The sequence below is a fragment of the Mustela erminea genome, chromosome 6 (assembly GCF_009829155.1).
Source record: "Mustela erminea isolate mMusErm1 chromosome 6, mMusErm1.Pri, whole genome shotgun sequence".
Taxonomy (NCBI): Eukaryota; Metazoa; Chordata; class Mammalia; order Carnivora; family Mustelidae; genus Mustela; species Mustela erminea.
In genome coordinates this window covers 140,381,362-140,397,965 of record NC_045619.1, presented here as the reverse complement: position 1 = coordinate 140,397,965, position 16,604 = coordinate 140,381,362, and the positions used below count along the sequence as shown (strand labels likewise).

Sequence of the window (16,604 nt, the reverse complement as noted above, 5' to 3'; positions counted from 1 at the left end):
CCTCTCTGCCTGCCTCTGCCTCCTTGTGATCTCTATCAAATAAATAAAATCTTTAAAAACACAAAACAATAAACATAGCTTAACCAGCAGCGCTTAGAAAGTACAAATATTTCCATTATTTCCTTATGTATGTCTGGGCAGGCGTCCCTTTCAGGCTCCAAAACCAGAGCGAAACCACCGTAATGAACCAAGAAGCGAGGCAGGAAGGAAGGAAGCAGTGGCCAGCTGTGCTTCCGGCCCCCGCACCGTCAACATCCTCGCCCTGGCCTCCCCCCACGACATTACCCACAAAACACATGACATAGTTACGTGAACTCATACTGTGTTACAGTCACACGGGCCACCTGCTTCCCTGAGGGCTCCAGACACCGACTCCAGAACATCCCCTAACTCCCCTCAAAGGGCAGAAAAAGCCGAATCCGGGTCACGAAGTCTCTGCGTGCGGGTCACGGGCTCGGGAGCCGGCGTCCTCACGGCCCGCTGGCTGGGGATCCTGACGACCGCAGCAGCAGGATGTGGTCACCACGCCTGTCGTCCTCGCTCAGAAGCACTGTCAGGTCTCAGGGCAGCGGTCGAAGCACTGGAGGACGTCCACGCGGCGAGCCAGCTGCTGAGCCAGGGCACCCGAGGCGTCCGGAGAGTCGCTCAGCCCAGACTGCAGCAGGAGCCTGACACAGGCTGCGTGCTGGCCGGCGCAGGCCAGGTGCAGGGCTGCGGGGACACAGAAGCCACACGGACTTGGAGCAGGACCCCGCAGCGGTGCCCGCCTGGCGAGCGGCTACATCCCCAAACCAATCCTTCTCCCATGTTTCTGCGACTCCTCCCGGTACCCCTGCCTCTTCGGGATCAGAGCATTTTCCTTTTTAACCTGACTGGGTTGGAAATGGCTTTATAAGTATCAGCCAGTGAGAGAACGTAAGAGATTTTTGTCTCAAGCAATGAAGCAGGTTCACGAACAGGCAACTTTAAATGGCCCAGAAGCCGTTTTAAAGGTTCTGTGAATTCTCTGCGTCAGTAAAAACACTGCCATGAATGAGAATGACACGATGAACAAACGGACACTTGCTTCCCTTTGGGAATCAGGGCTCCAGGTTCCTGGTGCTGCGAGGCCTAGGATCCTGTGTCCTGCAGACAGACTCGTGTCCCTGCACGTAGGGACCGTCCTCGTAGCCTTGGACATGGCTCCTGAGCATCACAGACGCTTGCCAGACACCGTGGTGCACCCAACGTTTGCAGAGGCTTATTCTAACCCGAGTCTAAAGAATTAGCTCTGAAAAGCTTTCTGAGCCTCACGTTTAAAAGGTTATTGTGGGGGGCACCTGGGTGGCTCAATGGGTTAAAGCCTCTGCCTTCAGCTCAGGTCATGATCCCAGGGTCTTGGGATTGAGCCCCGCATCGGGCTCTTTGCTCAGCGGGGAGCCTGCTTCCTCCTCCTCTCTCTCTCTCTCTGCCTACTGTGATCTCTGTCTGTCAAATAAATAAATAAAATCTTTAAAAAAAAAAAAAAAGGTTATTGTGGGGCAGCTGGGTGGCTGACTTGGTTAAGCGTTTGCCTTCTGCCCCGGTCATGATCTCAGAGTCCTGGGATGGAGCCCCGCGTTGGGCTCACTGCTCCGTGGGGAACCTGCTTGGGGTTCTCTCTCCCTCTGCACACTCCCACCACCTAAAATACATAAATAAATCCTGAAAAGAAATTATAGTGATTCTAGTTTTCAAACGCACTCCAAAGAGAGATGGCCTCGGGAGAATCTGAACTGGGGGCCACTGAATCCACCAGCCAGTGCTTCCAGGCGCACACGTGGTCATGGTGCGAAGTGGTCAGAACAGCAGCGACCAGCACAGGCCCCGCCACTGCCATGGCAACAGCGACATTTCCAGAGCTTCGCAAGCGCGTTGTTTCAAAGACGGGCTGCCGAGCCGCCGGAGGGATCGTCTGAAGCCAGCGTGTTCCACAGCCAGGCCCCTGCGTCATACATCCATCACTGGTCACTCCCCGGCCGCACGGGACACGGAGCCGTACCTGATCGCTTCCTTTCGTCTCTGGAGTTGATGTCGGCACCCAGGGACAGGAGCTGCTGGACTGTGCTCACGTGTCCTTCCTGAGGGTGAGGTACACTTGTTATCCTGGGACGAGGGCCCCGACGAGCCCTTCAACACCAACTAATGCGGGTCACGTACTTTTTCTAAAATACTCAGCTGCTACAATGGAATTTTCACAACTACAGGAAGACCCACGTGGCTCTCAGGTTCGAGTGTAAACTGTTAAATCCAGATTTTGGGAACATTTGGTTATGAAAACACAAAGGATCTACTCCATAGGCCAAATTACATGACTACAGTCGGCAGCAGACATCCGAATACGTGCTCTAGAATCTCTCCCAGCAAACGCGCTCTTTGCTGGAATTTCAAAGCAAAGATAAACAGGGAGACCGTGACCCCTCCTGGACGCCCGTCACAGCACACATCCCAGCACGTGTCACCTGACGGGATTCCCGTCCAACCGGCCAGGCCGCGAGGACCGGAGAGACACGGAATCACGGCAGCGAGGCCCATCCATCCCCCATGGCCTCGGCCAGGTGTGGGTCCCCTCATCTCTCCACTGCCTTCCTGGGGGACAGGAGAGTGCCGCTCACGGGAAATAACTATTCCTGCTGCTGGGAAAGCCAGTCGGGGCAGCCAGCCAGTGCAGCTGGAGAAGACCCACCAAACTCTCCTAACACTCCAAGCTGGGCTGTAAGCAACGAGCGTCCGGGGCCGCAATGCTCCCTTCTGGAATCTACTGTAAGGACAGAGCAGCAGGACTTTACGTAGGGATTCGTAGGGCTGCAAACGTTATTCCTGAACACGGAACAAGGGCGTGTGCAAACTAAAGCTGGCGCGTCACGCGGAGAGAAGGTCTTCCCGGAGAGACAAACCTTAGCAGCGAAATGCAGCGGCGTCAGGCGGCTGGGTACGGCCCTGGCGTCCACATCGGCGCCCAGCTCGGACACCAGGAAGCGGAGGGCCTCGTTCTGCCCGGTGACGGCTGCCCTGTGGATGGCCTGCATCCCCAGGGCATCCCGCGTGGCCCAGCAAGCCTGGGGGGCCGGAGAGAGGAGGCCGTGTGTGAGGAGCGGGGACCTTCCAGCGGAGCCCCGCGGCCTCCCTGGCCGATCATGGGGGATACCACGCTCCGGCCACGGCACCCTTGGCGGGCGGCCGGCAGTCACTCCTGCGCACCAGCAGCGTGCTGGGCCCTCCTCCTCCTAATTGCTCCCCGCACACCCGACACGGGACCCTCGCAGGGGCCCCAGACAAGGACGACTGCCTCCTCCTCGCCCACAGTGACACTGACCCCTGATCTGAGACCCACGGGAAGGACTGTTTCTGTACCTTGTGCTGTTCGAGCAGCAGCCTGGCCACGGCCGTGTGGCCGCACTGAATTGCGTCCATGAAGGGTGTGCACCCGCACCTGTCCGCACGGTCGGCTTCGTACAGGCACCTGCCACATGAACCCAAAGCGGCAGGTCAGACGGGTCTCCGCCGCCCACGCACGCCACAGAGACTGGAGCACGGTCCCTGGCTCCCAAGCTCAGCCCCTCCTCGGACTTCCTCACCCTGCTTGTGGGCATCCTCTCCCCCTCGTGACCGGTCACCAAAATCTCAGGTCTGGGTCCCCTTCTCCCGCTGTGGCTCCTGCCTTGCTAACCCTTCTCACAGCCACCAGACCACCGTGGGTATGGCCAGTCCTCCCTGAAACCTTTATCTCCCAATCACAGAGGAAAATCTAAACGCTCGCGACCCAGGGTCAGGATAAAGCGGCATCGACCCGTCTCCCCACGCTCCTCTGGGCCACCTGCCTCCTTCCCGGTCGTCCTCCTGCTCCCACCGCCTTCCCAGTCCTGCTTTTCCACCTTCTCAGTCCCACCGCCCACCTTCCCCTGCATCCTGCCTTCTTCTTTCCCTACTGCTCCCCTGTCCGGGCCTTCTTGTTCCTCCCAGTCCTTTTCCTACTTCAGCCTCCGGTGGGACCGCCCTCCCTCCCGCCCTCTTCACAGTCGCCCGTCCTGCCGCCTCCGGCCGCCTCCCTGGTCCTGCTCGCAGTCCCAGCTCCGCGTGGACCTACCGTCTTCCGCTCCGACCTCCTCTGCGGGCCTATCTGTCCGACTTCCTTCTTGGTCCTGCCTCCTACCTGACCTACCTTCTGCCTTTCCTACCTCTCCTCTCTTCTTCTGTCCTTTCCTTCAGGGTCCTGTCCGTTGTACCTTCTGGGCCCCTCTTACCACCTATTCTACCTTTGTTATGGTCCTACGTCTCCTACCCTCTTTTTGCTCATTATCATCTCCTCCAGCTTCCCAGCTTTTTGCTGCCTTTGCACGTGCTGGTTCTCTTTGCTTGGAGCACTGGTCCCCCCCGCCTTTTTTATTTTATTTGACACAGAGAGAGAGATCACAAGTAAGCAGAGAGGCAGGAAGAGAGAGAGGAGGAAGCAGGCTCCCTACTGAGCAGAGAGCCCGATGCGGGACTCGATCCCAGGACCCAGAGATCATGACCTGAGCCGAAGGCAGCGGCTTAACCCACTGAGCCTCCCAGGCGCCCCTGGTTCTCCCTTCTTCACTTCAATTACAGCTTTGATATGACCTCATGGAGGCCTGTCTTCTCTCCACCCACAGTAGGACCTTTGCTACCTCACAGTGAAGTCCTGTTCTCTTCTTACTACTCAGTATCTGCTCAGATAACCTCTTCCGCTCTCGTGAGTTCAGTCGTCATTTCTAGGTCGATGATGCCCGCATCTGCTTCTCAGCTCATCCCCCTCCCGTGGGCTCTGGATCTTGTCGGCAGCTGGGCACTCGACATCTCTACGTGGGGGCCTCACAGGGACACGCAACTCATCGCATCCAGAAGGGAAATGATCACCCCCCAGCAAACCTGCTGCTCCTCCAGTGCTCTCTGTCCCAGCGAATGGCATCCCTAGTGGCTCAGCGAGAAGCCTGTCATCCTGGACGTCTCTTCCCTCATTCCCGTGACCAATGATTCACCTGAACCCACTGACTCGGTTCCTAAGGACCTCCGCGGCCTTCTCCTCACCCCTGCAGTCGGTGTCTCAGCCCAGCTGCCGCCCTCTCTCGCCCGGGGAACGGCAGCGGCCTCCTGCTGTTCGCGACACCCACCCCTGCTCCCCCCCAACCCACTCCCTCTTTTCCAACCCGAGGATCTCTGAAGAATGCAAACTGATTACTGTCCGCTCTGCACTCTGCTTAAAGCCCTTCCGTGGCCCGGCGTACTCTCAACAAAGTCTCAAGTCCTCGCATCGTGCGGGTCCGCCCGCCCACCGCCGGCCTTTGCTCACGGCGCCCTGTTCCCCCCATTGTTCCGGACGCGCCCGCACACGCGGACCTTCAGTTTGCTACAGCACCAGGCTCTCCCTTGGCTCTGAGCATTCACGGGGACTGTCACCTCTGTCTGGAAAGGGGCCCTGCCTCCCCCTCTCAGCCTTCTTCAGATCATAGCTTGACTGTCCCTGGGGCCAAGATTCCTCCCTCCCAGTTGGGTCATCCTGGCATATGTTCCTGGAGGGAGCCCGTGACTCCTTGTTCTCCTCGGGCTCGCAGGGTGTGAACGGGGACTCCCGTCTGCCAGCGTGCGAGCTCCCCGAGGGGACCCGTGCCGGCCAGCCTCTCTTGCGGCCCGTGCATCTGGCATAGTGCTTAGTGGGTGCTGAGGCACTGAGCCTATGAAAACTGGCTGAACGAGCAGATACACGGGTGATTTTTTCTTGTCTCATGTTACTCAGCGATTTTTGTTTTATATTCTTTGAGTTATGTCCTTTGTTCGTCTCTCTTTGGGTGCTTGAGTTTCTTTCTGTGCTATTTTTCTGAGCTTTTCCTGTAGCATCGACATTAACCGTTACAATTAGTGAATCCTTTCCTCCATTTGCTGTTTTGTTCTTACCTCTGGAGAAGCACCTTCACCGCGTCTAAACAGCCATGCATCGCTGGGAGAGGAGAGCAGAGAGTCAGAGCGTTCAGAGCAGGTATAAAACTCCTCCTTCCGTCTCTCTCTGCCCCAGCCTTTTAGCTAGGACTGATGGGAAACAGTAATTAAATCAAGGACACTGTTACCATCCCAGAAAAAGAAAAATTTAGCTAGGTAACTGGTAACGACGATGTTTTCACTTAACAGGCACTTAGCCAAACTCACTCTTTGTGAGCACGTCCATGGCGAATTCTCAGTCCTAAACTTTCCTCCAATGTTGTGCTGCAAATCCTTAGGGCCGGTCAGTTTTTGCCCAGGGAATGTAAAACATATTAATAATGATCCATGAGAAAATAAGGAGGAATGTAATTCTCCTACTAAAGAGAATGACACTCAGTAATAAAGATTTCAACTATCTGTTCTCCACTCTCTTCTGTGAATGGCTAGGGGCTGATCATTTCTAGGGGAACTAGTCAAACAATTCGTAGCAGAGAAAAGTTCTTCTACTGACCCATCAAGATTTAAAAAGAATTCCTTGGTCCCTAACTGCTCCCTGAAGCTACAATATTTCCTAAACTATATCATGTCACAAGTAGTGATGCTTTGAGAAACCAAGGCCCTGTACTCTAATTCAACGTACTATCCAGAAGGCTACAGATCATTTTTCATATTTCTTGACCTGGACTCCTGAGGTCTTTATCTATGGGGTCTTCCATCACAGCACTTTCTGCTTTCCAGTAATTTAAAATGATCTATGACTAGATAATTCAGATTTAAGGATTATTAGTTGTATCCCACATCTTTATTGACATCATCACTAGATAAGTCAAAGACACTCAGGCAGGCACTCAATTACAAGTTCCTGGATTTATTTAAACAGATTAGCACTGTGGTAGGTATCGATGAAGATATAGGGAAATATTGTCTCTTTTCCTCCTGCGGGTAACAGTGACAACGTAAACATAATCCTGAAAATAGCCATGCCTGTGTGTTCTGCGCTCAGTGTGTGTCAAGGGACTTAGATACATCGTGTTCCTTAACCTCTACAACAACCCTGTGACGTGGGCATCATTAGCATCATTATTTTGGGGATGAGGAAATTTGCTTAAGAGACTCAGTCCCCTGCCCAAGGTCAAAGACAGTGAAGAACAGAATGAGCTTTCCGACAAACTGGGGTGGACAGGACAGATACACACGAATACGAGAAAGGGCATGTTATGGGCCACATTCCATTAGCCGCAGGAACAAATTCTGTGCCGAAATACCCCAACGCTGCTCTTATTCCTGGCCCGCGAGTTCACAGACCCCTGCAGCCCTGTGGGGGCCCCTAACCAGAAGGTGTTCTGCGGGCTCGGGGGAGCGGCCTGCGCACCTGTGCCTGCGCCCCTGCAGAGCTGCCGGCCATACCTGCCGTGTGCAGCGGCGTTCTCCCGATTTTGCTCTCCGTCTCCCAAGCGGTGGGGCACACGGAGAGCAAGTACTGGAGGATCAGAGGGTCGCCCTCTCGGCTGGCGATGTGGAGACTGTTCCAGCCGTCTTTGTTCTTCAGCAGTGGGTCGGCGCCATGTTCCACGAGGTCCTGGACCACCTCCAGATTCTTCCTTGTGCAGGCCATCATCAAAGGAGTCCTAAGGCCAATCAGGAGAAACTGTCAGACGGAAGGGCAGCTGAGACATTACAAGTGCGCGGCTGGGTGTTCCGAAAGGCACATGCCCTTGGCAGGGGTGGAAAACCTAGAGGACTCAGGGGTCTGAGAAGCAGCAAATCTGCGTGGAGCGGCAACTTTTCTGGCCACCGTGAGGCTCTGGGAGAAATAGAAAGGGAAAGAAACTAGGATGTAGGTGTGCCTGCAGGAGGGGATTACTGAGGAGGCAAACCTGCTTCCGGGCCAGTTTAAACTGTGGGACCAAACTGAGACAGAGACAAACTGAGTTAATGAAAACCATTGGCAGTTTGTCTAGAATAATGTATTTTTTAAAGATTTTATTTATTTATTTGGGAGAAAGAGAAAGAGAAAGCAGGCACAAGCAGAAGGAGGGGTAGAGGGAGAAGCAGGCTCCCCGCTGAGCAGGGAGCCCGAGGTGGGGCTCTATTCAAGGACCCTGGGAACATGACCTGAGCGGAAGGCAGACGCTTCACCGGCTGAGCCCCCAGGCGCCCCGTCTTGAATAATATTTGTGTTAAAGGTACTCTGCTGCACTTACTCCATTCACTTTAATCAGTAATTGTTTATTAGTTAAAGTGTGCTGAAAAAAAGGCTAAAAAAGAACATGTGATACAGTGCCTACCCACGCGGAGCATACCTTGGAGACACAAATGGAACAGAGTGATTATAACAAGTTTCTGAACAGTCTTGTGTCCACAATTACGGGAATAAACTACGTTAATAAGAAGGAAAGTGATTCTAGCCTTCCTTTTTTCATAAATGTTCTTGGGTGAGACATTTCTATACCATGAGCTTCTGGTTTCTCATGTGCAAAACATGGGAGACATAACTCCCAGAAAGCAAGGGCAGGTCTTATTTACCTCCTGATTCCTGGGGTTAGGACCTGTGTCAGGCACACAGCAGGAACTCACTATACCGAGGATACCTCACAGGCTGCATCTAGGATCTGTCTTCTAAGATTTCTATGATATTAACTAATTACCAATATTTTTGGCAGGGGGATGTAGTAAGAAGAGTGAATACGAAATTAAGAGGGAGGAACCCAGATAAATGAAGGCTGGAATCTTCCAGAAGGACATCACAGAGGGAATAAATCCTGAGCAAGGCAGGATGGTTAAAAAAGCAGGAAGGTATTGCAAAGCCAGAAAGGTGAGAACGGGCAAAAATATCTCACCTCGGGGCACCTGGGTGGCTCAGTGGCTTAAGCCTCTGCCTTCAGCTCAGGTCACGATCTCAGGGTCCTGGGATCGGCCCCACATCAGGCTCTCTGCTCAGCAGGGAGCCTGCTCCCCCCGCCCCCCCCCCCCCCCCGCCTACTTGTGATCTATCTGTCAAATAAATAAATAAAATCTTAAAAAAAAAAAAACAACTCACTGCAATTATACCTCCCACATACAGACTCCAATGAACGTTGCCTCTTTAATGGTTTTTTGCAGAGAGGCCAGTCCACTAGCCACAGAATTGTTCTGAGCCATGTATGAGGTCTTACGTCTGTTGGAGTGGTCTTTAGACCAGTTGGCCAGCAGCAGAAGAAAACTAGTCTTGTGCTCAATCAAGCGGGCTGACCCCCCATTTCCAGCAGGCAAGACAGCACATTACTTAACTATCCGTGTAGCCAGTGGGGTTCAAAGTGACATCAGATCAGAAATCACCCGCAGGCAGGAACTTCATTAGGTTACGACTCTTAGGATGTCATCACTTCCAGGAGCCCCACACAGAGGTACTGGAAACTATGTCCGTCTAACAAAGAGCAGTTGGTGTGCGTGATGGTAACCACGGAACGTCTGGTCTGTGGACCTGCTCACGCAAGGCTATCTGTGAGATAAAACCACACACACGTCCTGGAAGCGGTAAAATACACGGGTTGTGGCGATGTCGGTTCCTTCGTCTTGGTACTGCACTGCAGCAGTGTGAGACCGTAACTTTGGGGGAGACTGAGGGAGGGGCTCACGGGGCTTCCCTGAACATTTCTTCGCGGCCTTCTGTGAGCCTCTGCTCCAGAGGGACGAGCCAGAACAACGTTACTGGCGGAGTCATGACCCAGCCCGGCGTGGCCCTGCTGCAGGCAGCACAGACGATTCGCGGTGCGATCGCGTTCCAGACTGTTCTCTAAAGGGAAAGAAAGGGTTTGGACAGGACTGGGAACAGTTAACTCCCCAAGGGTACCCCGCTGTTCGCAGAGGCTGATCTGTCCTCCAGGGCCAGGTTCAGACGCTCCGGTGTCAAGGCGGAAAAGTCCACGGGGATCCGTGACTCTGCGGGGAACGGGGCGGGGGGTGTCTTTGGGGAACCCGGCCACCTACCAGTCGGCTTTCTTGAGGCAGTCCACCGCGGCTCCTCTGCCCAGCAGGTAGAGCACGCAGTCCCGGTGGCCCTGCGAGGCGGCCTCGTGCAGCGGCCGCTTGTAGTCTCGGTCGGCGGCCTCGATGTCCATGTCCCAGGTCTCGACCAGATAGGCCAGCACGTCCCGGTGCCCGTGGCGGGCGGCGCAGTGCAGGAGGGTGTCCCCGGCAGGCCCCGCGCAGCCCGCGCGCCCGGCTCCCCGCAGCTCTTCCCGCAGGGCGCACAGCCGGCCCTCCCGCACCAGCCGGTGCAGCCGCCGCGGGGCCCCGCGCTCAGCCATGGGCGCGGGCGCGGGTGGGGGGGCGGGGGCGTGCGGGCCGCCAGCCCTGCCCCCCGCGGCCCCCGGGACGCCCCGACGCCCGCGGCCCCGTGCGGGGGCGGCCCTCCAGCTGACTACTCGTCCGCAGGCGGCCGCCCGCCGGGGCTGCGTCTGCGGGCGCCACACCAGGGGTGAGGGGTGCTGCCGCCCGGCCTGCCCCGGGCCGCGTCCGCTCCGCGCGGCGGCACGATCCGCCCGGCCCCGACAGACGCCCGCCGCGGGGAGGACGAGGAGGAGGGGGAGCCGGCGCCGGGCGGCACCCGAGGGGGCCGGGACCGCCGCCCTCAAGTCTCCGGGCAGCCGCCGGCTCTCAGGGAGGGGGTGGGGCCCCGCGCGTCCCCACCCTCCGCCCCTCCCCCGCCCAACCTCCGCCGGCCCCCTCCGCCCCGCCGCGACCCCTGCTCGGGTCCGCGGGAGCTCGGAGGAACTCTGGGAAAGTTTCCACTCGCCTCCTCGGCCCCAGCGGAAGCGCGGGCGGGGCGCGGTCCGCCGGCGGTGGCCGCGCCCCCTGGGCGCGCGCGCTCCTATTGGTCGCTGAAGCAGTCCGTCAGCACGCCCCCTGCGCGTGCCGTTCCGATTGGACGTGCGAGCAGTCCGTCGGCCCTGGCGGCGGGCTCTTCCCGGGGCTGCGGCGAGGGCGGAGCTGGCGGAGGAAGTCCGCGGCCTGCTCCGGCGGGCGCTGCCCTGGGGACGCTGGGACTGGGAGGCCGGGCGGCCCGGGCCCTGCGGCGGCGGCGGCGGTGGCGGAGACGGCGGCGGCGGCGGCGGCGGCGGCGGCGGGAGGCCCGGTTCGGAGCGCCATAGTGCGTGAGGCCGCGGACGTGGCAGGGAGCGCGCGGGCGGGGCCCTGCCGTGTGGACACTTAAGCTCTTGGGGTCCTGAGCGGGGGTCCGGCCTCGCGCGGCGGGAGCAGGTCCGCGGGGGGCGTGAGGGCGCGGGGCGAGCGCAGCGGGGCAGGGGCTCGGGTCCGCCGCGGGCGGCCGGGCGGGAGGGGCTCGGCGGGGCGTGCACGGAGGAGGGCGGGGGGCGGCCCCGCACGGGGTCCTGCGGCCGGGGAAGCGGGGAGCGGGTCGTTCCCCGTCGGTGGCAGAAGGAGGCGCGGGGGACGTGGCCTCCGGTGGCTGACAAGCCGGCATTTCCTTTTCTACCCCGGTGTTTTGACCTTGGGCGAGTCATTTGATCGTGTCCTCTTCCGACTCCCTCATCGGAGTCCCCCCTTCTCTGACTATTCAGAAAATCAGGGTGACGTGGGAAGGCCTTGAGCTTGGCTTGTGCAGAGAACGTTGAGATCTCAGCAAGCTGAATGGGGTGATGGGAGGGACCAGGGCAGGTGCTGAATTCTTAGCCCGGTCTCACCGGGTGCGAGTCGTTCAGACCCCCTGGTGGTTTCAGTCCCGAAGTTGCTACTGTTGACCAGGCCGGGAAGCAGTTGGGCTGTACATTTTGTGTTGCGCCGTACGGTTTACAGAGTCGTTCATTAATCTGCAAACGGCTCTGCGAGGCATCATTACCGGCAGGGAAATGGATGCCTCCAGAAGTTAGGGATTTTCCCATGGAGCTAGAGGTAATAGAGTCCTCTGGAACAAAGGACGGTGGCACCTAGTGTGTGTGCCTGCTGGGGCCTGGCACTGCACGCCTGTAAATTAGGGGAGATAAAAGGAAAGGAGGCCTCTGGTGTGGACCCATGCAAACAAGCTCATTTCACTAATGAGCGGACTGGATTTGGCTAATTTACTGAGTAATATAGGTAGGCACTGGAGACAGAACTGGGTCCAATATCAGCTTTGCCCGAGTTATTGTTCCATTATATCTTGCCACTTCAGCGAAGGGTAGGCATAAAGGTATTTCGAAATGCGTGGAGTTTTAGAACATGCCCAACGTTGCTCTTACTGTGGCTGTTCGTTTGGTGCCAGTGGAAGCTGAGCATCTTGTAACTTTTTTTTTTTTTTTTTTTTTTTGCTGCTCATGCCCCCAGCCCCATCCTAATTACAAAAGACCCCGCCTTTTTTTTTTGCCTTATGTCTCAAGTTCTCCTGTTTTTAAATTTTTTTTTTTAATATTTTATTTATTTATTTGTCAGAGAGAGAGGGAGAGAGAGCGAGCACAGGCGGACAGAATGGCAGACAGAGGCAGAGGGAGAAGCAGGCTCCCCGCCAAGCAAGGAGCCCGATGTGGGACTCGATCCCAGGACGCCGGGATCATGACCTGAGCCGAAGGCAGCGGCCCAACCCACTGAGCCACCCAGGCATCCCCGAAGTTCCCCTGTTTTTAAAAAGAAAACGGGGACACATGGGTGCACGATAAGGATACTTCAAATCCAGGTGCTTGGTTACTTACCTGGTACCCTCTGTGAAAATCCTCTCCAGAGTTCTTTAGGAACGTAGCTTCTGTATCCCCTTTTAGATAACTAGATGGTAACATATACGCATCTGACCATGGCCCTTGTGGTTTTTCTAGATCAAAAGCTTGGTGTGGAGGGGAGGAATCTGTACAGTGAGCTGACAGATGGAGCTGTGCTTGGGTCTTGCTGATTTCCCAGTTGGGCTGCCTCTTTCTTTTCTGCAGGCTTTTGGAATTTGTGGTCTGCCGTTTAGTGTCTCGTGGCTCGGGTAGTCAGTATTGGCATTGAGATTTGCTACGTGGCTGTGTTCTCTCCTTTCTCATACACTGTATTTTGTCTTCCTGCAGCATTCAGCTACGGTTGTCGGTGTCCTGATTGTTGGTGTGTTTTGTGGTCTGGGAGTGTGTGAACACTGTTGGTATCGGTCATAGGACTGTGAGTTCAGTTTTGCTGCTGTCCTCTTTTCTCTGCTTATCATATCCCTCTACCCTCCATAGGTGGATTTTATTTGAAAACTGAATTGGAGTCTGTCTTGGCCCTTCTGGCATGGAAGTCACTGACTCCTAGAAATTTATTCTCCCAGCATCTTACAGCTTCACCTGTCACTCATGTGCTTTTTGAGGACCAGTCTCCTATTTCAGAGTTCTTCTTGGAGCTTAACCCGGCATCCCACAGATAAATTTAAAATGAAGCAAAACAAACAGCTGCTTTCAAAACACAGAAGTGTTCATTTTCCCCTTCCAGGAAAGAGCAAGTAAAACAAAAACGCTGTCTCTTTGACTCCTTCATGTGGTTAATGACGTGACCTCTGGGTTCCCGCAAGAAATGTCACTTACCTTTGTCACTGCTCTTCGTCGTCCTTTTCAGTCTTGAAGAAGAAGATGTGTTGAGCTTCCTGTTCCTTTCTCTCTATTTCTGCTGCTGCTGCGGCTCTCAGACCTTTCCCAACTCTTGTTTTGGTCTGGGAAGTGACTTTCTGTCTGATTTTCCTCGCGGCCTCTGCGTCTACCCATCCCCTACCCAGCTCCCAGGGAGACCGCTGCGGAGTGAGTCTGACTCCTGTGTCAGCACTGCTGGTAAGCTAGATGATGCCCCGAGTCGCCTACATGGTAAAGCCCACGATGTCTGTAGTGCTCTGTTTAAGGACCTTTACAGTCTGTGCCTTCAGATCCCTTTTCCAGCCTTGTCCCCGATCTGTGAACCTCTTGTTCTAATGAAATTCGACTTTCCAGTGCACCAGTGCTGTGCTAGTTCTCTGTATTTTGTACTTAGTGTTTCTTTTGCCTTACTGAACCCTACTCGTCTTCTGAGGCTAAACTCCTCATGAAGTCTTTTTCAACGTCCCTAATCTGTTGTCTTTACTCTCAGCACTTTCTGTGTGTATCTGTGTAGCATATAGATTGCCTGATCTTTGGTGATTTGTGAATGTTTTGCTTGCCGCCTCATGGGCAGGCAAAATCTTTGCCGTTTGGTGTGCTAGTGAGTGTTCAGCATATGACATCAGAGATACCAAGAGAGGAAGCCCTCATGGTGTTTATAATGAATCTGCGATATCGTAACAACTTAAAAGTGGAATGTGGAATTGACAGAAGGACAAGCCTTTCAAATATATAAAAATATACTCTAGGTTGTAAGTAACGTTTTCTTGTTTTTCCTTTCTTTTCATCATTCTTATCCTTGTGAGAAGCCCGCACCTCCGTCCTTGTGTGCTCTAAGTGAATGCTGTGTCTTCAGGAGGAGCTGGCGTTTGCAGGGGTGAGACGATCTGAGGAGCATCAATCAGGCCTGCGAGGCCAGGCCTTTGGGCTTTTTAGACAAGCAGGATGTGGCCGTGGGAGGCACCTCCATCAAGGGAGCTGGAACCACAGCGTCTTTGTTCTGCGTTTATTTCTTGCAGTGCTAATGGGGACGCGATATTTTGAAGTTTTTCCATTTTGAGCTTATTGGAGTTAGTGATGATTTTCCTCGCGGTGACAGTTTCTAAATACTGGCTTGTTATTAAGTCTTCGGTTATGACATTTCACAGCAATGAGAAAAAGTGACCTAGAAATGAAGCCTGACGTTTTCAGAGGCTGCGTTAAAGCTTTCTGGATATGGAAGGCGGAATGTTCCAGGAGAAAGAACTCTGCCTGTGGGGAGTCAGAAACTCTGAGTGCCATCACCCCCAAGCAAACCTCCGATGAGCCGTGGTTCTAACGTGGCCCAGTCATGGGATCCTGTAGGTTCCAGGGAGGATGTGTGCAGGAGCTCCTGGAGCCACGAGGCACTAAGGAGCTGTTAGGTCGTATAGGGTTTTGAGGCCAAGGAAGAACCCAGCTTCTGTGGAGGGAAGTGGGGGAGCAGTGTGGCGCTCGCTTGTCTGTCTGAATACCAGTGACCCACAGAACCGTGTGTGTTGGGTGCTGGGCTGAGTGAGTCCTTCACTCCTGCCGGATGACAGAGCTTTCAGTCCAGAGCGGAAGACATGTGAATACCCACACAGACAGTTGACGATAATATAATAACAGCAAAATACACTCTAGGAATATAATTTGCATATGACGCATATTAAATACACAGTTTTGCAGGTAATTGTTTACAAGCATCTCAGAGCCAGGCAGGGTGTTTTATTACCGCAGAGGGCTTCCCGGATTGATGAGTACTTTCTGCAGGGCTAAAGTTGGGAAATAACACATTAACTGGTTAAACTGGGCCCTTAGGTCTTACGGCCTGTGAAGCACCTGGATCCTTGCGGTGTTGGACCACATTGCCCCGCACTGCAGTCTCCATAGGAAACTCTAGAGGGAAAGTGCCCACCATCTGTCTTCGCAGAGCCCCTCCGAGAACAGCGGGAGGCTTGTGGAGAACTAACAAGATGAGGTTAGGTGACTCAGGAAGTGAGTTAGCAAAACTGCCCTTTGAGGTTCTTACTAGGAGCAGTCTGTCTGGTCAGGTACTTTGTCCTAGACAGTTAACCTTGATTTCTTCCTTCTTGCTTTCTTTCCTTTTAAGATTTATTTATTTGACACAGAGAGAGCTAGCACAAGCAGGCGGAATGGCAGGCGGGGGGAGAGGCAGACCCCCAGCTGAGCAGGGAACCTGCTGGGGGGCTCATCCCGGGACCCTGGGATCATGACCTGAGCCAAAGGAAGATGCTTACTGGACTGAGCCCCCCAGGCGCCCCGATTTCTTTTTTTTTTAAGCAGTTACTTAACAGTCTTTCTGTCTAGGAACTGTTTGTTCTTACTGTCTTCATCCTGTCTGTTTAGGTCTGTAACCTGTAAGTTTTAGAGGACGTTTCGTTAGAAATTCTGATTAGCAATGAGAGGGGAAGAAAGACATTAACTTGGTACCAATTTCCAGTGATCCTGGAATGCTTGGAGAAGGTTTGGCTACAGTAGCAGATAGAGTCAAACATGTAACGACCATCAAAGTTCATGTCTCCAGGTCAGGACAATCTAAGGTGGCTCCAGGTTGTGTGTGTGGCTGGGGGGGGGGGGGGGGGAGTGACCCTCTTTGAAGCAGTAATCCAAGGACCCAGGCAGCTGGAGGTGCTTCCTTTTTGAATGTGGGGCCTCTAAGGATGCCAGGGGGGGTCAAGTTCCTGTTAACTGGAAGGGGGTCAGAGGATGGAGGAACAAGCCCGAGAGGACGTGTGGGCCAGGCCTGCAAGCGGCAGTAGTCTGTTTGTTCGCATGCCACTGGCTCGAGCTCTGTCAGTGACCTCCTAACTCGTCAGGCCAGAGACATGTAGGCCTGCTGTGTGTCTTTGCCACAAAACCTAGAGCGCTCCGTTTCACTTTCTGTGACTTGTTTTGTAAGTTGTTTTGCAGTAACGATTCTGGAATGAAGCTGACTGGTGAGAACAGAGTCAAGGAATCCTGACTGTGCTTCCCACTCAACAGGTGCCTCAGGCTCTGTGACTTGCAAAGTGTTATCTTAAGAGCTTTGGGGGATAACGTGGTGAGACACATTCCCAGCCTTCTAGGGCCTTCTGGTCC

At 54.7% G+C, this 16,604-nt stretch overlaps 2 protein-coding genes across 5 annotated transcripts in view; one reads left to right on the top strand and one right to left on the bottom strand.

The window, feature by feature from the left end:
* Positions 1-93: 93 nt before the first annotated feature.
* On the bottom strand, positions 94-10,265 carry ANKRD16 (ankyrin repeat domain 16). Its single transcript, XM_032349835.1, has 7 exons — positions 9,925-10,265; positions 7,363-7,583; positions 5,932-5,974; positions 3,373-3,481; positions 2,916-3,077; positions 2,021-2,099; positions 94-711 (listed from the first exon to the last, which is right to left on the bottom strand). The coding sequence occupies exons 1-7, from the start codon at positions 10,242-10,244 to the stop codon at positions 554-556; spliced, it is 1,092 nt and encodes a 363-aa protein (XP_032205726.1). The 5' UTR covers positions 10,245-10,265; the 3' UTR covers positions 94-553.
* A 655-nt stretch (positions 10,266-10,920) lies between these two features.
* FBH1 (F-box DNA helicase 1) overlaps positions 10,921-16,604 on the top strand; it is a 48,511-nt gene continuing 42,827 nt past the window's right edge. For 2 of the 4 annotated variants that reach the window (XM_032349832.1, XM_032349829.1), the window contains exon 1: positions 10,921-11,086. Coding sequence is in view for 1 of the 4 variants with exons in the window: in XM_032349829.1 (XP_032205720.1) it covers position 11,086 (1 nt within the window). In the remaining 3 variants the exon portion in view is untranslated. Of the gene's footprint in view, positions 11,087-11,108; positions 11,197-16,604 lie in introns of those variants that run through there. The other 2 variants (XM_032349831.1, XM_032349833.1) reach the window with 2 other exon arrangements.

Coding starts and splice junctions, on each gene's coding strand:
- ANKRD16 (XM_032349835.1), bottom strand. CDS start 10,244: ATGGCTGAGCGCGGGGCCCCGCGGCGGCTGCACCGGCTGGTGCGGGAG. Junction 2,100..2,915: donor CGCTGCATTTCGCTGCTAAG/GTTTGTCTCTCC, acceptor CCTCACCCTCAG/GAAGGACACGTGAGCACAGT. Junction 712..2,020: donor AGACGAAAGGAAGCGATCAG/GTACGGCTCCGT, acceptor GTGTCCCCGCAG/CCCTGCACCTGGCCTGCGCC.